The sequence below is a fragment of the Perognathus longimembris genome, chromosome 19 (assembly GCF_023159225.1).
Source record: "Perognathus longimembris pacificus isolate PPM17 chromosome 19, ASM2315922v1, whole genome shotgun sequence".
NCBI lineage: Eukaryota > Metazoa > Chordata > Mammalia > Rodentia > Heteromyidae > Perognathus > Perognathus longimembris.
The window spans coordinates 18,559,760-18,586,132 of record NC_063179.1 but is presented as its reverse complement, the minus strand read 5'-3'; the positions used below and the strand labels follow the sequence as shown (position 1 = coordinate 18,586,132).

The 26,373-nt window shown below is 42.3% G+C and overlaps 1 protein-coding gene across 4 annotated transcripts in view; it reads left to right on the top strand.

Moving 5' to 3' along the window:
* Positions 1–26,373, top strand: part of Npr3 (natriuretic peptide receptor 3) — an 82,176-nt gene that overhangs the window by 878 nt on the left and 54,925 nt on the right. For 2 of the 4 annotated variants that reach the window (XM_048368055.1, XM_048368054.1), the window contains exon 1: positions 23,564–24,926. The exons of 1 other annotated variant lie outside the window; for it this stretch is intronic. In XM_048368055.1, the coding sequence (XP_048224012.1) occupies positions 24,164–24,926 (763 nt within the window). In that variant the 5' untranslated portion in view covers positions 23,564–24,163. Of the gene's footprint in view, positions 1–22,747; positions 23,190–23,563; positions 24,927–26,373 lie in introns of those variants that run through there. One more of the 4 variants, XM_048368056.1, reaches the window with a different exon arrangement.

Below are 26,373 nucleotides of genomic sequence, written 5' to 3'. Positions count from 1 at the left end.
GTACATGCCATCACTGGTAAAGTCATTAAGACAGAAAAGTTAGTGATGATGCTGGGGGAGTTTTGTATATATTTCATGTTATATTTGATGTCATGAGTGATCTAGACATTATTTAAAATATACAAGAGGATGTGCATAGGTGTGGTAATCAGCTGTAAAGTGAAGTAATCAGTTATAGAGAGAATAGGCTTATTTAAGAGGTTTTAATTCATGATCTGAGGCAAGTAGGTACATCATTACAGGAGCATATGACAGGTCAAAATTGATCTTCTCTTAGAAGAGAAGCAAAAGAAAACGAAACCAGAGCCACCTTATCCCTTTCATGAATATGCCCCAATGACATGAACACCTCTGTTATGCTTGAATATGTAATGTCTACCACAGGCTTATGTCTTGGGGCTCAGTTGCCAGATGATGGGCTCTGGAGAAGTGACTCGGGTTGAATTAATGGATTCATCCCTTGAAGGATCCATAATATTATTGGGAGGTGGTAAAAAGTAGGTTGGGTGAGGAGTGAGTAGGTCATTTGGGATATGTCCTTGAGAGCTATCTTGTCTTGTTCCCTTGCAGTGAGTTGAACAGCCTCCTTTCCCACATGCCCTCCCCTTCATCATGAATTGAAATCTCTGAAACCACGGGATAAGTAAGTCTTTTCTCCATTAAGTTAGACCATGTATTTTACCACAGCAACAAAGAAAGACAACTTCCCCCTAATCATTACTTGTAAGTTTCCATCTCTTCCAAATAGTATGGAGTTGAGAACCAAGTCTTTAATATACAGGCTTTGGAAGACAGTTAAGATGTAAAATCTCCTCTCCACTCACAACCTCTGACCCTTATCTTCCAACGCCGTGTGTGTGTGTGTGTGTGTGTGTGTGTGTGTGTGTGTGTTGTTTGTTTTTTGTGGTTAGCTCTGTATGGACGACTGCCATGACTTCCCAGATTCCTCAGAATTATTCTACCGAGGTGGAGGCTGCTATCAACCTTGGTCAACTTGCATTTGCGGGCCTCTTACACCTGCCTCTCTCTGGGCTACTTATTTCAATGGTGACAACGTGGCTCAAAGATATGCTTAATTAATAGCTGAATGGGAAGAAAGCAGACCCTCACCTTCCCGGTGTGGAAGACAGGGAAAGGAAAGTGGTTGGAAGCCACAGGGTGACAGACCGGAAAAGTGTGAAAAGTTACATAAAAGTGATATAATCCTTCTTATTGATTAGCAAAGACTAACAGATAACTAGATAACCATTCTAATCGATTAAGAAGTAGAAACCAATAAAGGGAATAAGTTTAACATCCCTGGGGCTAACGATTCCACTATATAAAAACAAGGGGAATTGTTGCCACCTGCCATATATTCCTATCATTCTATGTGAGATTATTGAACCACCCAGTTATTATTTCTATTAGTTCACTTTACCCTCAGAAAACAGACTCTTGAAGCAGAATTGGGAATTGGGTTGTATGTACGTTCAAGAAGCAGAAAGATCAATTTCTTGCCATACCCTAGAAGGGACTGTGGGTAATTCCTGGCCTGTGGTGGCATCATGACTACCCAAATATCACTGTGAGATATCAAGTGCAGCTGGCAGGAAGGATGTTGAAAGACAAAGTGGCTGTGGCACTTAGCTATTATGATAGTAATGTTTACAAAAATTATAGAGGCATCTGGCCTTTTCTGATGACCTTAATGCAACCAGAGAAATGTACAACTATGAACCCAGAAATAATGGTGCACATAGGAGCCCTGCGGGCCTCTATAACAGCACTGGAGGAATCCTTTGTCTTTTGTCATTGCAAAGTGGGTATAGCTGAGGTGCTAAATAGGGACATACAGTACCCAGTAAATGTTCAAAGCTGGTAAACTCTTGTCCTAATGTAAGGACATGATGGAACATGAACGGGACATATGGAAAGACACAGTTGAGAACTCTGAGGTGGTAAATTCTCTTTCCTGCAAAGGTATGTGATCTCTCAACATGTAGCAACATCCACCCGGGGCTGGTATATATCCCTGGTCTAGCAGGTCCCTAGTGGATCTGAGCACAGAGTGGATACAATTTCATTCCATAATACAGAATGCCCTTTGGCATTGCAATTTGTTTTTGTTTTTCTTGGCTTTTAGCTGGGTCTACATGATTTATCTTTGTACAAAAGAAGAAAACAATGTGTTATTTTGCTTCACCATCTCTGAATAGCTGCATGAAATAAGAGGCCCTCTGGTTCTTATATAATGAAAATATGTTTGGAGCCTCCAAAATGTAAATTTTACACAATGTAGATCTTTCCTCAAAGCCTAGAAACTGGATGTGTAAAAGATGTGTCAACTAAAGTCTGTGTTTGATCTTCATGACTCCAGCAGCTTAAATCTAACTCCCGTTGAGAAATAGAAGAGTGTCTGTTCACAGTGAGACAATGCAACACAGGGAATTCTAAGAAAAAAAGAAGTGATTTACTATGAAGGGATTAATCAAATAGAAACAGAACCCAAGGGAATGAGTATTAAAAATATTTTCCTGAAAAACATTTTAGGTGTTTTTCTTAAAAACTGACTTGCTTGATAAATGGCTGAATTTAGAAGATTCGGTCAATAGCCCAATGCGTATAAAGAAATATACCAGGCAAGTACTCTGCTTCTGACCCACATCTCCAGATATCCAGGATGGAAAGGTAATTATTGTACTTCTCAGTGATAGGTGGAATTTAAAAATAATTTGAAATAGAAATAATAATGGTCATGAAAGGCTGAGAGGGGATTGAGATAGAAGTTGTACTGAAATACAGTTAGGTAAGGAGAAGTTCTAATATTCTGAAGTCCAGAAGAATAGCTTACAACAATTTGCTACATACAAAAGAGAGAAATTTGAAGATACCCACAAAAGAAATGCTAATTATCCTGGTTTGGTTGACATGAGGCCTGAGTCTTTTCCTTACTTGACTGAAAATTCTCAGTGTGCACATGGATGGATATATTCCCTAGATTCTTACTAATGTAAACTAGTTAAGTGCTCTAGTTTTTTTATGTTGAAGTCATCTTCTTTAAAATTTAGCTTCTCAATGAGGCTTTTTGGAAATCCAGAGTCTGGCTCTGAGTACAGATAAAAGGAATGTACAGGACGTAGGAGGCCTGAGTGGAAGTCGGGGATTAGAGGAACTTCTAGAGCTGAAAATCCTCTCTTGTATCTCCTTCCTTTTTCTAGAGTACCACCATGACTATTCTGTTCCTTATAGTTGACAAAAGAGTCCTGAAAAGACATTAGGCTCAGTTGAAGCAGAAAAGTCACAAACCATCAGTTCCAAGCTGTTTGCTTCCAGTCTTGCCAGAAGGATGAAGGGTCTATAGACTTCAGTTTATGTCTAGAGTACAAAGGACAAAACTTGGAGCGTGTCATGCTATGTTTGAGGATACTTTCAGTGATGTTGGAATGGCAAACACCTCTGGATTCCTTTGAATTCCCTAAGGGTGTTATTCTGCTTTGGAAGCAGCAAAACAGTAACAAAACTTTGTCTCTCATAGGCATATTATAGGTAATTATACAGAATATTTTATTAAGCAGTTTTGTTACTATATACAATGAACTACTGGATTCCCTTTTTTTTTCATATGGATGAGGCTATGATGCATTCTGACCCAATTAATCCAGATATGCCTGGATTTCTTTTATCTTCTATAAAGCCTGTTTGCCTACAGCTTATCTGCTGGTACCCTTTTCTGTTCTAGAGATTTTTCTTGCTTGTGAGCAACTCAGGCTATCTTAGATGGAAAATGAGTATTAAAGGCTTGAAGAAAAGATGATGTCATAGAAACCAGGCTCAAAATGGAAACATAAACATAGGCACTTTTGGAAAACCAAGATACAAGAAATAAAATTGTTTCTTAGAGGAACACTCCTGGGGTTGCCACCACATGAATGGCCCCCATCTCTCTTCCATTTTTGTGGAGGTTATGTTTGGTTAAGCTCAAGTCAAGAGAATTTGTTGTTTTACATTTAAAAAGATGGCAAGTGCCTACACAGGGAAAGATGGAGTAAGTTCAAGAATAGCATGGTGGTGGTCAATAAAGTGAAAATAATGGAAAGGATGAGAGAAGCTCCATGATCAGGGGAGTATCTAAAAGTGGAATGATGATGCTGTCAAAAATGAAGTAAAGATTATAAATGGAGTGAGAGTCAGAGACAGGAAAAGGTTTAGCAAAGGATCTTTAGAAGGTAAGGGTCACGAATACATGAGGAGAGGAGTAGAGGTACTCTACTCACATTAATGGTGTTCTCATATTACACATGTCCAATGGCCCTCAGCATTTAAATAGTTTTACTAAATTACAAAACAATCTGACCTGGACTACGGGCTGGATGTTGAATGTTGATATTCATAACCATTTTACTTCCTTCTGTGTTCCTCATATATTTTTGTATATGAAAAGGCTGAAAACCCAGTTCCCAGACTCCCTTGCAGCTAGGGTAACAGATTCATCTATAGAGAGCTTTGGCAAACAGAAGAAAGGGTGTATGGCAATAGCAGTAGCAGCTGATGATGGGTTCTGACATTAAAACTAAGCATGAGCCTTTGAAGGACCCACACTCATTTACAGTCACCATCTCTGTGAGTGAAGGGCCACTGTAACTTTGGCATTACAGACAGAAATTATGGAAGCAGTTTTCTGAAATTGCAGTTCCGGTGGTATGACCTCAAGTGAGACTCTCTAGTTGGGATCAATTTATTCCTCTAGTCTCCAGTCACTATTGTAGATGCAGTGTGAATAGTTTAAATCATGTAATTATCCTCTAACTTGCATTTCTATTTCCTAAAATTGGTGTGTATCTATAATTACAATTAAATAAATTTAATACAGCACAGGAAATATAACTGTAATGAATCTTTTCTGGTGCTCTGATACAATACCAACTTGGAAACGTGGCTTCTCTCCCCACATGCTTTAATTTGCTGACATGGGAACCAAGTCCAACTTGTGGTGTAGTGACTGATGCAAAACTGGGATTCAATACTTGAAGCACTGAGCAAAACAAATCAAAAGAAATACTGCATTGAAATAATAGGCAGGAGATTTTGTTTTAGCTACACTGGGGTTTGAACTCAGGCCTTCATGTTTACTAGGCAGAAGTTTTCTCACTTGAGCCATACCCCTAGCGCCTTAGGCAAAAATTTTATAACCAAAATAATATATTAAAATGAAATTTAAGAAGAATAAGAGTTGTGTAAAAAAGTTTTGGAAGAACAAAACTGCAAAGAACCAATAGCTCCCCCTCATCAAGTGGGCTAAAGACTTAAAAAGAGACTTCTCTGATGAGGAAATGAGAATGGCCAAGAGACATATGAAAAAGTGCTCTACATCACTGGCCATAAAAGAAATGCAAATCAAAACAACATTGAGATTCCATCTCACCCCAGTAAGAATGTCATATATCAAGAAAACTAACAATAACAATTGTTGGAGGGGATGTGGCCAAAAGGGAACCCTATTTCATTGCTGGTGGGAATGTAAACTGGTTCAGCCACTCTGGAAAGTGTATGGAGATTCCTCAGAAGGCTAAACATAGAGCTACCCTATGACCCAGCAGCCCCACTTTTGGATATCTATCCCAAAGACCACAAACAAAATCACACTAAAGCCACCAGCACCACAGTGTCCATCGCAGCACAATTTGTCATAGCTAGAATCTGGAACCAACCCAGATGCCCCTCAGTAGATGAATGGATCAGGAAAATGTGGTACATATACACAATGGAATTTTATGCCTCTATCAGAAAGAATGACATTGCCCCATTTGTAAGGAAATGGAAGGACTTGGAAAAAGTTGTACTAAGTGAAGTGAGCCAGACCCAAAGAAACATGGACTCTATGGTCTCCCTTATAGGGAATAATTAGCACAGCTTTAGGCAAGTCACAGCAGAGGATCACAAGAGCCCAATAGCTATACACTTATGAACACATAAGATGATGCTAAGTGAAATGAACTCCATGTTATGGAAACGATTGTTATATCACAGTTGTAACTACTTTCAACGTGCCATGTGTAACTGTAGCTTCTATTATTGATGAACTTCTTGTATCACCTTCCTGTGGTTTTACCTACACTATCTCTGTATCTTATTTGAGTATATTGGAAACCGTGTATACTGGTATTAGAACTAGGATATTGAAAGGGAATACCAAAATCGAGAGACATAGGGTAAAAAAAGACAAATGACTACAAAAGCAATACTTGCAAAACTGTTTGGTGTAAATGAACTGAACAACTCATGGGGGGGGAAGGAAAAGGGGGAGGGGGAGGGGGAATGAGGGACGAGGTAACAAACAGTACAAGAAATGTATCCAATGCCTAATGTATGAAACTGTAACCTCTCTGTAATTCAGTTTCATAATAAAAACTTAAAATTAAAAAAAGTTTTGGAAGGACATAGAAGGAATTTTATATGAATATAAACCAGCTTCCGAAAGCTTTTTTTGTGTGTGTCTGTATCAAAGCTCTTTCTGTTTGCTATCACTATAGTATTTGCATTTCCTGTAGTGAAATCTGATTGATGCAGAGTCAGAGGAAACTTTATAGGAAGGAAGAAAAGGAAGAAGAGAAGATATGCATTATTCAGTTTCATGACTTCTAATTTGTGAAGTCTGATTAGCCCCCAAGAGGACTGATCCAGGATATTACAGCAGCCTTGATACTTGTAGGAGTAGAATGTGAGGAATTTCATAAATACAGTTTTCTGTTGAGGATAGGGTTAGGGAAAAACTTGACTTAGAACCTTTGGACCTCTGGGCTTGATTTTCACACTGGGGATGAATGGGGGTTGGAGAGTTGGATAAGAATTAGGAGATATATTTGCAGATTCCTTCATAGAATTTCATTGATTCAGATGGACTCTATGGCACAGAAAGCAAGTCTGATTACCATCGTGACAGAGTAAGGAGGAAAGTTAATGCTGAGCTGATGCAAAAGAGAATGTCAAAAGAGTTTGTTGTCTCATTCCTTTTTGTTGTTTCTTGATAGAGAGCTATTAATTGAAGGTGCTTTATAGACCCTAAGCCTAAAGACTCTATAGGGAGAAGCAATGAGATGATTTCAATTTGATTTGAAAGTTTTGTTTTTTGTGGGTTTTTGTTGTTGTTGTTGTTTTGCCAATCCTGTGACTTGGACTCAGGGCCTGAGCATTGTCCCTGGCTTATTTTTGCTCAAGCCTAGCACTCTACCACTTGAGCCACAGCACCACTTCTGGCTTTTTCTGTTTCTGTGGTGCTGAGGAATCAAACCCAGGGCTTTATGCATGCAAGGCGAGCACTCTACCACTAGGCCATATTCCCCAAAGACTATATGTTTATAATCACATGGTTAAAATTACCAGTACTTGGCCCTATCTCTCTGACTTTCAGCCCCATCCCCTAATGAAACGTGTCATTTAACTCTACATGTTTTTTTTTAATTTCAATTGTTTTAAGTAGCTGTACAAAGGGGTTTCCACTCAGCAATGCATTTGATCAATGTCACCACTTCTTTTTTCCCCATTTAATTTATTTTAGAATTAGGTTAGTAATTAGCTGCAGATGTCCTTCAGAGAATATTCATGGTTATCAGCTTTCCTTTCTATGAGAGCTTTGCCTGTGTTTATCCTCAGTTTATCTGATGATTAGTGTTAGAAAAATATACCTTAGACTCTGCCAACAGATTGTCCATCATCCTCCCTGAAGAAACAGGCATAAAATTAGGTGTGGGATAAAAACTTCATGCTCTCTCTCCATGAATTTAATTTAGTTGCAAGTGGAAAAAATTAAAACGACATAGTTGTTTCCAAATTCTGTGTCATATTTATTTTAGGGTTTACACTCAGCAGTTAATGATCATGTCCTTTTCTTGTCATCTACTTTCCTTTCTCTGGGAAAATGGGCCTTCTTTGTGGTGGAGATCATGGCAATGGGATGTGCCCTCTATGTGGTCTGGCTCTGAGCACAGGTGTACCAGCTATGCCCAGCCTTCTGCCCTCACTGACCTCTACTCCACAGAACCTAGATGATTTCACCCTTGACCTCACTGCTTCTTCTCGTACTCCTAACATTGTCTCTGTGCAAGTCTATGATTCGCCACCTGGAAAACAGAACACATTCAGCATTAGCTGCATCCCACAATGATAGATAGGTTTCCTCAAGCCCACATCCCTGAACTCTTGCTATAGTCATTGCTGATCTGCTTAGACACCCATATGGCTTTGAGGGCTTCTCTGATCCTCCTGAATCTTTGGGGTTTTCCAGATCGCCATAGGATTTTCATCCTCTGACCCCAGGACTAGGCACAGGAAGCATCTCTGCAGTGCTCATGGTTCTCCAGATTTCTCCAGTGAACCTTTTACTTCTTTTGGATGGATGCGTATGTCTTCGTCTTCAGCATTCTTTACCCAATTTGTTTGTGGGTAGAATCTTCCCTTCCAGCACTTTCCCTTGACATGTAAAGCCAATAATTCTACAATTAAAAAAATAAATAAGATATGTACTTATATTTTTATATTTATATTTTATTTATATATAAATATAAATTATTATATAAATATTACATAAATTATTTATATATATTTATTTATATTTATATATTTATATTTATATTTTCTCTGTTAGGAACACGATGTTAAAAAAAAAAACCAAAAGCAAGATGATCAACTCTGCAAATGCCAACTTCGATTCTCAAAAGCTGGAGACATGACTGTTTTCTTGTTATTAGCTCCATTTGGAACAAAATATTGTTGCTACTAGACCATTTCAGAGAGTAGGATAGAGTTTAATATGAAAATACACTCGTGTTTCTATAAATATTCTTTGTTTCTATTTAAGTAGAAGGCTAATGTACTTACCTTGAATTTGCCACCATCATTATTAGAAATGTACTTGTAAGGAGGTGTTCTAATAATTTTACTCAGCGGCATTGGGCCATAGGAGGCGCCGAGTCAATGTTTTTAGGGGCAAACTATCTTCTCATATTCCAAACTGGGAGTTTCCCATGTCTTATTGCAAGACTATCCTTTGTTAAGCTTTAGGTCTCCTTTTATCCCTAAGACACCATTTCCAAGAGAGTGTAGTAGGTGTCTTGTCCTAAGGTTCCTGGCAAATCTCCAGGATCAGCCTTCTTGACAGGACTCTCTACATCCTTGCATTTCTGGGGTCTGTTCTACTGGCAGTAGTCTCTGTAGTACTTAAAAACAAAAATGAAAGCAAAAAATGAACACCAAGCCTTCCAGCTTACTCAGAGAGAGGTAACCCTAAAGCAAAAATTGTGGAGCTGTGGTTCTTGTGGGTTCTACTTCCAGGTGTTGACTGACAGCTTCTCACTGGCTTCCCCGATAGCCAGATTTTACCCTGCCTATATATTTATATTCTTTCAATGTTCTTGTGCTGTTTGTTTTTCTCACTTGAATTTGGGATCACTATGTTTGCAATCACGCAAAAGTTCCGGGTCATTCTAAAACTAGGGGTAAGAGCATAAACATTCAGAAATAGTTTAATGATAACACAGAAAAGAGCTGAAAGAGGTTGACAAAGTGCTTTTAAAAACCAAAATGATCATGTTTCTGTATACTACTTTGATAGATGAAGAAATCCATGGAAAGCCTGCATAGGAAGGATGGTAGTTTTATTATTGTTTTATTTTCATGAAGGAACAAGGATTAGCCATGGCTCTCTCCCACGGGGCTTGTTCTTCTATCAAATGGGAAGGGAAGACAGATGGTCCTACTTGCAGATGCCTTCATCAGAAGGAATTAGATCTGGCATTTAGCTGTCGTTTTGCCTTTTCAAATCTCCTACATGCACTCATTAGCATTGATTTCAGCCAAGGGAATTGTGATAGGAGTGTTTTGTGACATCTCAATGTGTCCTTTGCATCCAGTGATCCCTCTTCTTCAGTCAAGATTGGCTCTCCAGGTCCAGCAGTATGTAACCAAGCAAAAGGAATGTTCTGGCTTGAGGCATAGGGTAAATAGCCACAGCCAATTCTATAGGATCCAACAGGTATTCTGCAAGCACTCACAAAGATAGACTTTCCATAGAGGAAAGTGGATCTCCTTCAGAATTTATGATGAGAAAAGCCAGGCTTTTCTGACTGTTTAAGGTACCTCTCCAGACCTAAATTTTAGATATATTCCCACTAGAGATGTTGACCCAACTCCAAACCTATTGCTTAAACTCTCAGGAAAATTTCCATTTCCTCAACTTCCTGTGTCATGGAAGAAAGCCAATTCATGAGGTAATTTGCAACCGGGGTGAACAAAGGATTAATTCGTTACTTTACCAAAGCATTTCATTTTCAAGAGAAGAGTTAGAGAGTTTGGGGTTTTAGGTCTTCTCATGAAGAAGGAGACTTTTTTATTCCCCCCTAATGTAGTCATGTCAACTCAGACCCTACTCCTCCTGTAGTTTCCTTAGTTGTGTGTACCCAACATTTCTCTCATTAGTTATTATTTAAGTTTTGATTTGACATTTGAGTGTTCTACAGTTGTAGAGTTATAGCTTTCCTGACTTGAGAGAAACTCGAAGGTTACCCAACGCAACCTCTCCCAAGCAGATGTCTCCTTTCTGGCAGTGTACCAGTGTCTCTATGGATCCCATTATGTGGCTCTATCTAGCTGTTAGACCCACTCAGGATAACCTTTTTGATGAGCTTAAGTCAACTGATTAGGGACTTTAATCACATCTGTCAAATTCCTTCAAAGCAGAAAAAAATCCAATACATTTATGATAGAAACTTGACAAACACGGTCCTACTTAGGCTTTCAAGGGTAATAATATTAGATATAAGTCCTGTTAATTGAATACCTTTGGTAGGATATGGTAAGCAAGGTATTACATCTCTGTGGCCTGGTTCTCCTAAACATATAACCTCACCCTAGCTAGAAAAAGACATGGGAAAATATCAGACTATCCAATCAGTGCAAAATACCCAACCAGTGGCAACTGGGATGAGTTCTTTGAACAGGAAAAAGGGAAATATAAACAAATAAGAACCTTGGTCAATTAATTCACTGTAGCGTGCCCATACCAAAGAAAGATTATAGTAACAGAGGGAATGGTGTAGACTATTTTAGAACGTGGAACCATTTTTGAAACTTCTATGTAAATCTCTAACTATGCTAATTTTTAAGTTTATTTAAAAATAAATGTGCTTATTTAGACAGCTTGCTGTGGATGAGTCATATTCCAATTTATTTATACTCTTCTGATACACTCAAGTTGCTACCTATGAATATTTTTGACCAGGGTATTTTCAGGCCTTTTTATTACTTTATGTGTTACTTGGGAGCTCTTTTTTTGTTTGTTTGTTCTTTTTGCTCAAGGCTAGCACTCTGCCTCTTGAGCCACAGAGTCACTTCAGGCTTTTTCAGTGTATGTGGTGCTGAGGAATCGAACCCAGGGCCTCCTGCATGCTAGGCAAGCACTCTACCGCTAGACCACATTCCCAGCCCCCAGGAGCTCTTTTTATTTTGGCCAGTCCTGGGCCTTGGACTCAGGGCCTGAGCACTGTCCCTGGCTTCTTTTTGCTCAAGGCTAGCACTATGCCACTTGAGCCACAGCGCCACTTCTGGCCATTTTCTATATATGTGGTGCTGGGGAATCGAACCCAGGGCCTCATGTATACGAGGCAAGCTCTCTCGCCACTAGGCCATATCCCCAGCCCCCAGGAGCTCTTTTGAATAAAAAGATATTCACTAATATCACAAGAACCAAAGCTGAATGTTACTGAATCTTACTGGGTACTAGGGAAAGCTTAAGTATGTTGTATTTTCTTATGCGATATCAGGATGTCAAGGCTATCGTTACCCTTTTACATTACTGAGGAAAGTAAGATTTAGAGAAAGCCCAATGCTCTTTTACTGGGAAGTTAATCTATATCTGACTAACTTCAAAGCATATAATTTTTTGAAAATGATTTTTAAATTTGCTGGCCTGAATCTCACTGGCCATGATGGCCTCAAACTCAGTATCCTCCTGTCTTTGTTTGTTGAGTACTGAGATGACAAGTGCTCACTTCTCCCCTTCCCACTAATACCCACACCAGGGACAGGACCTGTTTTATATTCCTGTCACTCACTTTTTATTGCATGCTAATTGTTCAAAGGGACTTCACTGTGGTATTTTGTACATGCATTCACAGATCTCTTGATTATACTCTTTCTCTCTGTCCCTTCTACCTCCTACTTTCAACAGCTTTCAATGAGTTTCATTTTACCAGAAGTGAAGCTGTGAACACTAGCTCCCAGGCCCTGAATTCAAACCCCAGTACCAGCAAAAAGAAAATTCTCCCAAGCCCTGAATTCAAGCCCCAGTACCAGCAAAAAGAAAATTCTCCTTACTTTTAAACTCTGTTTGTCCCAAACCCATTAATACCATACTGGTATTGAAAACTCATTATTTTCATTCTTCTATTCTATTGCTTTGAAATTCTCAGGTCCTAGCTAATGACTTTAGGAGAAAGATTCTAGCTTTTCTCATGAAAGATTCATGCCAGTAAGTGCTTTTCCTGTTCTCTTCCCACTCTATCCAAACCAACATCTTGTAACTCTCCTATATGAACCTTTTCTCCCTAAGTGTCCCATTCTTTAGGGCCCAACCAGCATACACACGCTAAAAGCTCATGCTTTTGTTAAAGCCAAGACTTGGGATATTCTTTGTCCTGTCTATTCTGTGTACATCATTTAAAGAATGATTCTTATCTGATGGCTCCCTACGGTCTGTAAAGATAATTTATTTCTCTTATTAATTCAGAATTCCAGTGTTTAAGTCTGACAATGGGTCCAACAGCAATGCAAGGGGGCCTTTGTGATCCTTATTATGTTCTCTTCTGTGAATTCTCTTTCTGTTATTAACTGTCACCACCAGCCCCAAGACACACTCAGCCTGTATTTAGGCAAAATCTTCCCTTTGTATAAGTAAAACAATGACACACTTCAAAAGACGTTTCTATATTACAGGAGAGAACAAAAGAAAATAAATTCCAAGTTCCTAAAAGCCACAAACAACCCAATTTATGAAGTATAAGTAACTCAACCTATCTTGATTCATTAATTGGGATAAGTTCAGATATACTGGCTAAAAACTTAAAGAATAATATAAAATATGTACGAGTTTATTTGCTCTTATAAAAGAAGCTTACAAATCTTTCAACAGAGACTGAGACCCTGGCCTTTGACTAGGCTTTTGACTCAGCGTGAATACTATATGCTCAAGGTAATTTCAGGTTATAATATGATTACTGGGACATACCAGGAGGAAGAAGAGAAAAGATCAAAAGGTCTTAGTGGATGTATTCCTATTTTCTTCTTTATGCTGTTACTGCGGCTTGAATTCAAGGCCTTGAGCTTTTCTGCTCAAGGCTAGTTCTCTACTACTTAAGCCACAGTTCCACTTCTGCCTGTTTTGATGGTTGATTGGAGATGAAAGTTGCAAGGACTTTACTGCTCACCCTGGCTTTGAACTTTATTCCTCAGATTTCAACTTCTTGAGTAGCTAGGATACAGCCATGAGCCACTGGTGCCCAGTCAGATGGATGTATCCATTTAAAATGCCTTCTGAAACTTAGCTACTTCAACTTCCATTTGCTTAGCCACACTTAGTTTCAAGGCAAGGCAGTACAGTTTTTAAACAGAGGAGAGAGATGGTTGCCTTGAAAAAAGTAAGGCTCTGTAAGTAAGGAAATTGACTAGGAAACTAGCCATCTCTGCTCTAGATCATTTCCATGGTTCAACAGCCTTGTTCAGATGATGCCCTCCAACTCCAAAAAGCTGGTCGAACCTCAAAGCTCCTCTGCCTTTTGTCTGTGCTTTGAGCTCTTCCCTAATCTCCACACAGAACTATTATCTCAAAGCTTTGGAGGTCCCTTCTTATGCTGTGGGTTTGCTTCATTCAAAATAGACGAATATTTCTCTTCATTTTTTTTTCTTATGGGTCTCATAGTCATTCCTCGTTGCAGGTGACTTTCAGTGGACTTCACCATTTGTGTGTAAGAAACTGTCCTCTAGCATGGTGGATTGCTATTTTTATTGTCTCCAGTAGATCCACTTCCTGATAATTCCTTGTGTAGCACCTTCCCACATTGGCTCTGGACTTAGCTTAAGAAGCGCTTATATCCTGGGACTTGCCTTCCTAGACAATTGTCATAGCTCTGTATGAGATCCAGGCTATCCTGTTAGAGAAAGAGCATGGCCAAGAACCACACTGGTCTTGCTGACAACCCAGGGAGCCTCCAGGTATAGGACTGAGGCTCTCTTGGTTCCACTTCTCCGAGACAAACTGCATGCCAGATGACTGTGGCCACCTGAGCAATCTTAGGCAAGGTCCAGGAGAACTGAACTTACCTGCAGAATTATGCACAAGTAAATGGATAGTGTTTTAAGACACTAAATCTTACTGGAAGTCATTATGAAGGAAGAGAAAACTGAGTAAGGTTATGAATTGGTCCTTCCTCTAACCATAGGGTTATGATTTTAAACATATAGAGTTGATCCACTGGATCTACCTATTCAACCAACTTCAGATAAAAAAATATGAAAAACTAAGTGTGTCAGTAATTAATATGCACTGACTTTTTCCTTGTAATTATTCTCTATGCTATACACTACACACTCTGTTTATATAGTTTTGTTGTTTTCTCCATATTAAAAGTAACGTAGAGATGATATAGGTTATGAATAGGTGAAGGTTCTGTGCTAATATTAAACTACTTTACCTAAAGAAAGGACTTGAATATTCAAGGGCTTGGGTGTGTGTAGGGAGTCCTGGGAACAGTCTTGCGCAGATACTGAAGGACAATGGAACTCAGCAGTTCTTGAGTAACAACCCTGTGACTTTACTTAGAATAATTACCTATGTAATCATTCCTTTGGCCACAGGCAACTATTTGAATGAAAAGAAGTAAGTGATATAACTCAGATCAATGAAAAATTGGGTCCATGGTTTGTGTTTAAATTATTTTTTTCATATAGAATACAGACTTGTAAGTTCGGAGGGATTTCAGGAAACCATTTTAATACCTCTGTTTGGTACTGGAGATGGGCATTAGACAGATCTTGAATTTGTACACACACACACATCCCTCATGTGGAGCTAATGGGAATATAAATGGATGCTGCCATTTTGCAGAATAATAACAGCTATTCTCAGTGAATAAAAACACATCTATCTCGGAGCCCAAAACATGAATCTAGAAAATACTCACCTAAGTACAAATACACATGCTTGTTGTAAACAAACACAGATGAACATCTTTATCAGAGCAGTTTACAGTGAAAATTGATACAGGCATAAAGAGCTGGGAGAATGAGTAAACAAAATATGACATATACAAAAGTTTTGAAGTAGATTTTGCACTTAATGTTGCTATGAAGAGCTACCTATAGTACTCTCTGCAGAAAAACTGCATAGTACAATTTTATATTAGAATAGTGCAGGCAAAAGAAGTATTCCTCTTCAGGAATATAGATTCATCTGTAGTATATATTAAATATATTTAATATGTTCCTAAGTGAAAAGAATCTTGAAGAGATCAATGAGCAGAAATAAAAAATGAATTAGGAACCTTGCCCACTGATAATGAGTGTGCTAAGAACTGAGGATATGTCTAATTAAAAACTAAGGATATGAATTAGAGAAGGGTAGGGGAACATCAAAATGATGAGACAAAGGACAAAGGGTGGATCAACGCAATAGCGATATTCCCAAGACAGTATGTTGCAAATTAACTGTACAACTGAGGGTGAGCAAGTTAGGAGGGAGGGAAGGTGGAGAAAAACGAGAGGAAGGATAACAAGTATGATAAGAAATGTACCTTACGTACATAACTGTAATCCCTCTGTACATCACCTTGACAATACAATTAAATTTAAAAAAGAGGGCTGGGAATATGGCCTAGTGGCAAGAGAGCTTGCCTCGTATACATGAAGCCCTAGGTTCGATTCTCCAGCACCACATATCTAGAAAACGGCCAGAAGAGGCGCTGTGGCTCAAGTGGCAGAGTGCTAGCCTTGAGCAAAAAGGAAGCCAGGGACAGTGCTCAGGCCCTGAGTCCATGCCCTAGGACTGGCCAAAAAAAAAAAAAAAAAAGATTCCAACACAGTTAATATAACAAAAAATTAAGATACAGAAGTTCATAAAGAATCGAAAAGGATTCACTAAAACATGAATGACTTGCAATCTGAGGTAAGTTGTACACTGATTTGTACATATGAAACTGAGCAAGTAGAAAGCTATTTCCACATCAGACCTCAAGACAATCTAGATTCTGCAAAGTAGTACGACTCGGGTTAAAGTAGTCCTTACTATTTCCCACATGTAGGGAGGAAGGGGAAAAAAAGAACAAAAAACCTGAATGGAAACAATTTTTGAGAGAAAAGAACTTTTAATGCCAGAGGAATTACTAAGAATTACAAAGGGGCAGTACCAATTTGATGAAACAATGTTCTCCACTAATGTGAGGTCAATATTTGATGTCACAACATGATTACCCAAAGAATGGGAGAGCAAATGTCAAGAATTTTCCTGATGTTTTCCTCATGGCATTCTATTCTATTTTAGTCCCATGCACCAGCGATCCAAGATTTAATACCAAGTGGAATGTACTTGCTGGAAAGAAATAAAAACCTGCATCCCACAATATTGTGAGTGATGCCCACAGCATATTAGAAGAAAAACACACTAATTTCCTTTTACAGAATATGTGTGTTACATTTTTATGATTAGCATGAAAAAGAATCAAGAATTGTATATGAATGATAGGGTAAACCAATATGCTAAGACCACATAAAGTTGGTATTTGAAATCTTTGTCCTCATATCTTTTGGGTAATCAGAAATCCAACATGATATCTGATGTTTTGGAAAATATGTTTTTAAAAATTCATACACACTGCTGGACATCAGTGGCTCATGGCCTATAATCCCAACTACTCAGTCTGTTTGTTGTTGCCAGTCCTGGGCTTGAACTCAGGGCCTGAGCACTGTCCCTGAGCTTCTTTTTGCTCAATGCTAGCGCTCTATACTTGAGCCACAGCACCACTTCTGGCTTTTTCTATATACGTGGTGCTGAGGAATCAAACCCAGGGCTTCATGTATACGAGATGAGGACTTTACCACTAGGCCATATTCCCAGCCCCTATCCCAACTACTCAGAAAGCTGAGCTCTGAGGATGACAGTTTGAAGCCAGCCGGGGCAGGAAAGTTCATGAGACTCTTTTGTTTGTTTGTTTTTGTTTTTGTTGCCAGTCCTGGGGCTTGAACTCAGGGCCTGAGCACTGTCCCTGGCTTTTTTTTTGCTCAAGGTTAGCACTCTGCCACTTGAGCCACTGCGCCACTTCCAGCTTTTTCTATATATATGTGGTGCTGAGGAATCGAACCCAGGGCTTCATGTATACGAGGTGAGCACTTTACCACTAGGCCATGTTCCCAGCCCTTCATGAGACTCTTATCTCTAATTAACCAGCAAAATGCCAAAGTGGAACTTTGGCTCAAGTGGTAGAATGCTAGCCTTCAGTGAAAAAGCTTAGGGATAATACTTAGACCTTAAGTTCAAGCCCCATGACAGACAGACAGACACACACACACACACACACACACACACACACACATACACACACACATATATACACACACACACACACACACATTCCTAAAGTAAAAATTTAAATACCTACATATTGTTCTTGAAGGAGGTAATATGGGATTAAAGGAAAGAATTTCCAACCTTTATGGAATTTATCTTTTAATGGTTTGATATTGGTTAATTTAGAGTACAAAGGGTTCAATATTATGATGTAGTAAGAGCAAAAGAATTGTTTAGAATATTTTTTAAAATCAGTATATATTTTTTCTTGATAATATTGCTCTTGGACTTAGAGCATTTGACTGTTACAACATAAGTATCACACCAATTTACACATTCATATTTCCAAATAAAAGAAATGAGCATCTTATCAACAGGTTCAAGCTATAGGATTTCGTAGTTTTTGACTCTCTGGAGATACATATTTTTTAATTGTTGAGTTGAACAAGAGAACACCACTCTCTGAGCCCAACTTTTTATGTACCAGGTATTTAGTACACTCCGATACATTCTACCGTTCTCATTATTTCTGGTAATGTCCATGACGTATGAATTAAGTCTGTCCCTCCCAATACAATCTCCTGTGTGCTTTCATACAATCTTCTTCTGGCACCGTCCTCAAAGCCCTGTGCTTTCCACAGTCCTCTCCATTCTCTCAACCCTTTATGTTCATCACTCCTTGATTGATCCCAGTCTCCCTTCTTTACTTTTCTCAGTCTGAATTCCTGGAGAAGCCTGATAGCTGTTATGGGCAGCTGGAGAGGGTTAAACATAATACCCCCTTATGGAGGAAGAAGACTACTATGGAGTAAACTCTCCTCTCAAGCCTCCCAGAAAACATCTAAGAGTGAAAACCAAAGCCCAATATCAAAGTGATTGCCAAAAGGGAGGTCAATGTTAGCAAACAAACATTTTAAAAGAAGGTCTGTTGCAATCAAGCAGTAGATAATTCTAAGAAAGTTACACATGCACCATACTTTTAGTTTATTTGCTCAATTCATGAGCATTTATAGAAAACTTACTGGATATAATTTTTAAAAATCAGGTGCTGAAGTGACTATCATAAAGAATGCTATCATTTATTGATTCCATTTATTAATTTCCTCCAAGAGTCTTGCTTTTTCTCAAACTCATTTTTAAAGCATCAGGACAAGACCTCCATTTTGTAAGTGAGAACATGGAAGAAAGTGAGAAACCTGAAGACCAACTCGGTCAGGTAACACCCTAGGGTTTGTTTATGACATTTCTAAATATCTGGTCTTTCTACTCTACTACAACTGGATATTGGATCCCAATCCAGACATGTTTCACTGTAAATATAAGTACAATTTAGTTTGATCATGAACCCACGAAAGGCTGTAAAGACTCAAAAGAGCCAGCAGAACATTTCAGAGTCTGTGGCTTAAAGAATAAAGCACAGGTCAAAGGAATAAGGTCCAATGGCTATGCAAGTCACCCCCTTAGCAAAGGTGTCTAAAATTCTATTTTATATATTCATGCACCTTTCTCAACTCCTTGAGAGAACAGAGTATATAATTAAAGAAACCAATTAAATGGAACAATATTGTTAAGCATGAAGGAGGTACATACACTTGTTTTGGATGTACAATTTTGCTTTTCTGTGCAACAATCAACATTAAATAGGTTATCGGTGTGCTAATGGTACCATGTTGTTTAGATTTCTTTTTTTTTCATTTGGATTAGCATTATTTTATGTAGCCGTATATACATAGCTATTGGGCTATTGTAAACCTCTGCTAGTACTATCCTAGGAACATACTAATTATTACAAATGAGGGAACCCATTTCTTTGGGTTGGGGTTTCTAAGGCTACGACTCAGACTAAGTTATAGACCAGCAACGCATTTTTCCAGAAATCTTTGTCATGTCTCTTTGTTTCAGAATATCTTCAAAGAAATGAAAAAAAAAATGTTTGGAGTTGATGGAAACCTAAAAGGGTAGTAACAGAGAAACTGTTTTCAAAAGAAGCCTTTTCCTACTTTCTGATGAAATTTAATCATAAATTTAAATTTAAAAATGCATAATAACTATTATTTGTAGTGCTGGTAAATACATACACACAGGCTTGTATAATGAAGAAAAGGGTCAAATAATAGTCTCTGCAAGGAAAGCTAAAACCTAGAGGCAAACTTTTAATTTAATTTCTTGCTTCCCTCTGGTTTTTCTCCAACTTTTTGAATGATGTCTTCTAAAACATCATCTCAATGTTAGAAATGACAATCTCAACAGGCATTAAATTACAGGAATGTTTTTTAATGGTGTGGCATGTCCTTTTATCTTTTCTGCCTCTAGGGGGAAGTGTGTTTTCAACAATCCTCTCTCCAGAAGGTATTTTCTTAAGGGTTACCAGCTTTACTGGGGCTTTCTTTAGTGCTGTTTCTGAAATGGCAAAAGCAGGGAGAAGCGTCCCTTTGAAAAATCTATATGGCACTTACTTTTGAGGCTGCAGCCAAGATACTGAAGGTTTATAGAGACTTAAGAATGGTGGACAAAATTCTTTCCATAATATTTCTACTACATTTCAAAGAATCATGGTAGGGACCCCATATGGTCCTAACAGTAATAGAGAAACATCTGGGCATGAATTTTACTTTAGAGAGCTGGAAATAAGATAGATAGTTGACAACTTTATAGAAAACTTGCCCACTCATTTTTGTAGCTTAAAGTTTAAGCAATGGTATGGGGACATTGATGAAAACATTTCTACATCCTATAGTGTGTGTTAATTTCTGCAATATCACCTTTACTAGTAACATTGTCTGTAGGTTTTCAGTTGTCTAATTTTATTTTGTCATATATCCTCATAACTTTCCTTTGTGTTTATTCAACAATTGAAGCCAGAAAGGTTACACATTGTCCTAAGGTTGGTGTACCTTTGAATGCGCACACACACACAAAAAGGTATTGCTTTTTTCTCATGACAGTGTTTTACCAGAATGAAACAATATTTTAAAACTAAGCTCAAAGGATGAGTTTGCTTAATTATTATGACTAAAGTCTTACAAAAGTTCCATTATAAAATGCTATGTTCAGTTTTACTATACAGTATAGCTTAAGCTCTTAGCTACATAGAAGATTAAAAACAATGTTTGACTTTTTGTTTTGTTTTGTTTTTCCAGTCTTGGGGCTTGAAGTCAGGGCCTGAGCACTGTCCCTGGCTTCTTTTTGCTCAAGGCTAGCACTCTACCACTTGAGCCACAGCGCCACTTCTGGCTTTTTCTATATATGTGGTGTTGAGGAATCAAACCCAGGGCTTCATGTATACGAGGTGAGCACTTTACCACCAGGCCATATTCCCAGCCCCAACTTTTGAGTTTTGAGACTGCAGCCCAAGCAGGTCTTGGATTTATGATCTCCCTGCTTCAGATCCCACAGTGCTGGTGTTTTCAGCATTTTGATACAACAAATGTTATTATTTAAAGTAGGAGCCAGCTTTTATCCCCAACCTTCTTTTATATGGTGCAATAGGTGATACATGGTTTATTTTTAATCCACTCCAACTTAAAATATTCTCAGATGACCAAGAGGCATTTGAGTGCATCCTATAAATTCTTTTGGCCACAATAATTTAACTAAAGACTGTTAGGATTGGGGATTTTTACATTATTTTTTATTTAATGATATTCACACCAATTTTCTGCAAAATGCAAAATAATCTCATGTAATGGCAGGTACACACGGTCCTGCCAGTCAATGAAGTACACTTAAACGACTTGGTCAGTCTTTCTATAATCCTAGGACTGATCTGTTCAATAATTTCTAAGGCTCTGTTCTGTCATGGCAAAGGCAGGAACATTTGGCTTTTAACTTTCTTTTCTCCATTTTGGGGGTTCTGTCCTCCACAACTTTGCCTAGAGTTCTTTCTTTATCAGCAAGTTGAAAGCTTCTACCCAAGTTGCAAAGGTCCTCATCCCAATGTAATCATATTGCCCTGCTGTTGACCTTCGGGTGAGGCCCGGGCAGCAGAGCGCGTGGGGTGGGAGAGGCTTTCATATCGGGTGCCACTGAAACCCCAGACTCCCATCGTAAGCCCACATCACACACTGCAGAATCATATCGCCATTGGCCAGACACTGGGCATACCGGGGAGTAACAGGAAACCTCGATCTTCTTGTCTCCTGGCAACGGGTTGAAGTCCACTAAGACTCTTGGAATTCGGGATTTAGCTGTTGTCCCGTTGTCCTTTTTTTTCCCCCCTCTCCCTCTCTTTCTTAAATAACTATGATCCTGTAAACAAACCTCAGCCCTCCTAGGAGTTCATGAAGGATTTAATTGCTACCAAGCGCTAAATCTCAGCAGTGTGTGGATTATGGTGTCGAATTAAATTTAATGCAGATGACTCTTTTGGTTGGGGTTACTTAGCAGCGCTAATTAAATAAATGAAAGTTCTCACAGGAGTTAGGAGCTCTTATTTACAGTGAGGATTTAGGGATCACAGGGCATAATCTTAAATCTAAATGACACCCCCACCCCCAGTATAAATCCTTACCCATAATTGCATTTAGGTGCCAGGAAGAGAGATAGCAGAGGGATGTTAGAGCCTGGGCTGGGGCCTGGAGTCGTCACATCCTCGAAACTTCAGTTTGCCTATTGCATGGTCAAAAATGAGAGCAAAGGCCTTTGGGGCCTGAGAATTAAAGCGGGGAGTTGGGTGAGGAGAAAGGAGGAAGAAGCGGAGCCTTGAGACCAAGGTGAAGTGTTGGGTGCAAGTTTCTGCCGAAAGAGGGCGGTAGGTTTAAGACAAATAGAACTTTTGTAGCCACGGGTGGATGCCCAAGTCAAATGAGAGGGTATTTTCAACCATTTTCAACTTGTTTTAATTTGGGGGACTTCAGTGTCCGAATTCTCTCGGGCACTGTAGCACGTCCACGTTACAGATCACTTGGGTGTGGTAACTACGCATCGAGGGTCCAGGTGGTGTCTGACCTGCCCGAAGCTGCGCAGTGGACTCCGGCGATGCGCCCTGGCCTGGGTCGGCTCCAAACCTCTTTCTCGCCGCCTCGGGCTCCATCGCGGTGGTGGCTGCGAGCGGCGGGAGCTCGGGGCTGGTTGGCACCGCGTGGTCCCTGCCGCCGAGAGGAGAAGCGGACGTGTCGCCGAGCGCCGGGGAGCTGGGGAGCATGCGTCCCGGGACTCTTTGGGGGAAGGTTTGACGAAGACAGTTCCTGTAGTTAGTTACCTGGACTAGCAAACAACTCCCCTCCCTAGGACACCTCAGGGGTGATTTTCAAGCTTAATGACACTTCCAGAAGCCGAACCCTTTCTCCCCGTTTGGGAGCCACAAGTTTCGCTTTCCTGATCTCAGTGAACCCGAAAAGGGTCGGTGCGCGAGGACCAGGCAGCGCCGCCATCGCCGCGCCTCGGGCTCCTGCGGGATCCGCGCCCCGCGTCCCCCACGGGGGGCGCCTACGGGGGAGGGGGGGAGCAGGGCGCAGGTCACGCCCCAGCCAGCGGGGCTTGCCAGGTCCGAAAATGAGTGCCGTGCATGGGAACCTTGGTCCTTGTTCCCTGACCTTGCTCCCGGGGACCTGGAAGATCAGGTGCTGGACTGGGAAGAAACGTGGCCAAGGCAGGAGGAAAGGTAAGAGCGAGCCGAACCTACCATTGTTTGCACTGAGACTACCAATTTCGAGAGCCATCCCTTCGCCCTACTCCTGGTTGCCCGCTGTGTGTGTGTGTGTGTGTGTGTGTGTGTGTGTGTGTGTGTGTGTGTGTGTGTGTGTAACACATTTCCCTTGGAAAGCCCAGCGCTGGAGAGCCCGTGGCCGGGGAGAGGCGTGGATCGCCGGGGCGCGCGGCGCCGTGGGGGCTCCCACCCGTGCAGACCCGGGCGGCCGCGGCTTGGAGAAAAGGCGGCGTGCCTGCGCAGCGCGGGGGGTGAGGGACCCAGGGAGCGGTGGGCAGCGAAGGGGTGCGGGGAGGAGCCCTGATGTAAGAATGTTAATGAGAGGCTCCCCCAGCCCAGCCCCCACCTTTTCCCCACCCCCACCCACCCCACCCGCTGGAAATACAAGCCCAGCCTCGGCGCGCCATGTGTGGTAACACGCTCGGCCGCTGCCACGCTATTTAAGCTCGGGCTATGGATCCAGGAACCGGCACGAATCAATGAGATCAAACGCGGAGGGGATGCATCGTCAAATACAAGCACTTGGACAAGTCTAACTTTTTTTTTTTCCTTTTTCTTTCTTCTTCTTCTTCTTAATTTTTTTTTAACAAATGCGCTTTCAAAAGCAACCTTAGCAACGCCCAAAATAAGAAGCCACCTCTAAGCAAACTAGCATATGTATAAAGGGAGGGTGAATATATTAATAATAAGTATATATATGTATATTACAGTTGCACAGGTTTACACGAGGTGAACTTTTTCGATGTGTTTTTTAAACTAGTGACATCACAGAGAAGGACTCTCTCTCTCTTTTCGCGCCTTCGTGAAGGGGGTATTCTCTTTTCTTGGAGAGCCCAAGGGGGCGCAGGCAGGGACCTCGGCAAAGAAGAGTGGGGAGGAAAAAGGAAGGGTGGGTGGGGGGCCGAGGGCGAGCGCCTTCTCGCAGCAGCATGCGGTCCACGCCGGGGCTCGCTCTCTCCGCGTGCGTGCTGCTGGGCTGGGCGTTGCTGGCCGGCGGCACGGGTGGCGGTGGCGGCGGCGGCGGGGGCACGGGCCCCGGCGGCGGGCGCCGGGAGCGAGAGGCGCTGCTGCCTCAGAAGATCGACGTGCTGGTGCTCTTGCCCCGGGACGACTCGTACTTGTTCTCCCTGGCCCGGGTGCGGCCGGCCATCGAGTATGCGCTGCGCAGCGTGGAGGGCAACGGCACCGGGAGGCGGCTCCTGCCGCCGGGCACTCGCTTCCAGGTGGCCTACGAGGACTCGGACTGCGGCAACCGCGCGCTCTTCAGCCTGGTGGACCGCGTGGCGGCGGCGCGGGGCACCAAGCCCGACCTGATCCTGGGACCCGTGTGCGAGTACGCGGCGGCGCCCGTGGCCCGGCTGGCGTCGCACTGGGACTTGCCCATGCTGTCGGCGGGCGCCCTGGCCGCCGGCTTCCAGCACAAGGACACGGAGTACTCGCACCTCACGCGCGTGGCGCCCGCCTACTCCAAGATGGGCGAGATGATGCTCGCGCTGTTCCGCCACCACCACTGGAGCCGCGCCGCGCTGCTCTACAGCGACGACAAGCTGGAGCGCAACTGCTACTTCACCCTCGAGGGGGTCCACGAGGTCTTCCAAGAGGAGGGCTTGCACACGTCTGCCTACAACTTCGACGAGACCACGGACTTGGACCTGGACGACATTGTGCGCTACATCCAGGCCAGTGAGCGAGGTGAGCGCGCGCGGTCTCCACCCCACCCCACCCCGGCCCTAGCCCAGGGCTCCCCGGCCAGGCGATCCCAGGGAGGGAGCGTTCGGGGACCGGCTGACTGCGGCGCCCTTGGGGCTAGCCCATGGCGGCGGAGGAGGGGTGCAGCTGGAGGGTCCTGGCTAAGGTAGGCAGCGCAGGAGTGGGCGCCTGGACTGATTGCTTCTGAATGCCCGGGTGTGACAGGTGTCTAAGCACGAGGGGGAATCCTTCCTTGCTCCCTCGTCATCAGCATGGTGCTGGAGAGTAGGGGCGCGTTTCTAGCGCCCCACTATCCAAAGCTGTCCAAGACCTAAAGAACTTGTTAGCCCAACCCCGAGTGCCCGCAGTTAGTGCGGGAGCGTGTCCGGACGCTTTAGAGCCGCGCGCCGCCGCCCCTTGGCTAGCTCAGCTCCCCAAGTTTCCCTGGTTGCACCTTTTACAACCCACCCAGCCCCCCACCCCCCGGTTTCTTTTAAAGGCCCCTTCCATGTCCCCTCTGGTCCTTTCTAAACCAGCGTCTGTGGTTTCCATTTGAAATGCTTCCTTGCGCCGGGACTCCGCCGACCCTCAGTCCCCGTGGCGCGCTCAGGCCCCGCGCGCGCGCTGAGCTGGCTGGCCGGGCGCGCTCGGGAGAACGGGGCGCCGAACCTCCTTTCTGCCTGGTTTCGCCTCACATCCCAAGAGGTTTGGGATGTTACCCAAACTGGAAAGAGCTCAAAGCTGGGGATGGTGGCTAAGACTACAGGTGGCTGCTGATAGGTAATCGTGGACCCCTCCCCCCCCCCAGTGCTGTCCATTTTGCTATATGGGAGACAGCGGAAGAAGGCCTATGGTCCGGCATAGAGCAGTTCCTGCCTTTGTGTGGTCGCTATTGGGGTACTCAGCACTCCGGGAATCCCGCCTGTTTTCCTTCTTCTTGGTGGTGCTTGGAATGGCTGGTGCAATCCGGGCACCCTGGTGCCACCAAAGTGAGACTCAAGGAGAACGGGGCTAAGCCAGGTGTGCAAGGCTTGTTCCCCAACTGGACAATCGTCTTGGGTGTATTTGTGAGGCCAAGAGCTTAAGAGACAGGGGAGGGCCAGAAGGGGAGACATCAGGGGGGCGCGGCAGCTACTTCGGAGCAGATCCCGGGGAGGCATGGTTTGAACCTTCAAACTCCAGGCTGACGGCGCCAAATCCCTGCTAGCTTAAGCCCACACGGTGCCCGCTTTGCTGATGGCGGGGGGGGGGGGGGGGAAGAGGGGTTTGTGTTTAGCAGCTTGCAAACTTACCACGTCTGGGCCAAGACCCCAAGTCTACCTCTCAGCGTCCAGGCCTTTTCCCCTGTAGGACCTGGGGCAGGCTGAGGATGGAGGTGTGTCCCCCCAGGGGAAAGAATCCCGCCACTGCTGCTTTGCCTTGATAGATGCTTGTTAGCAGTGGCCCCAGA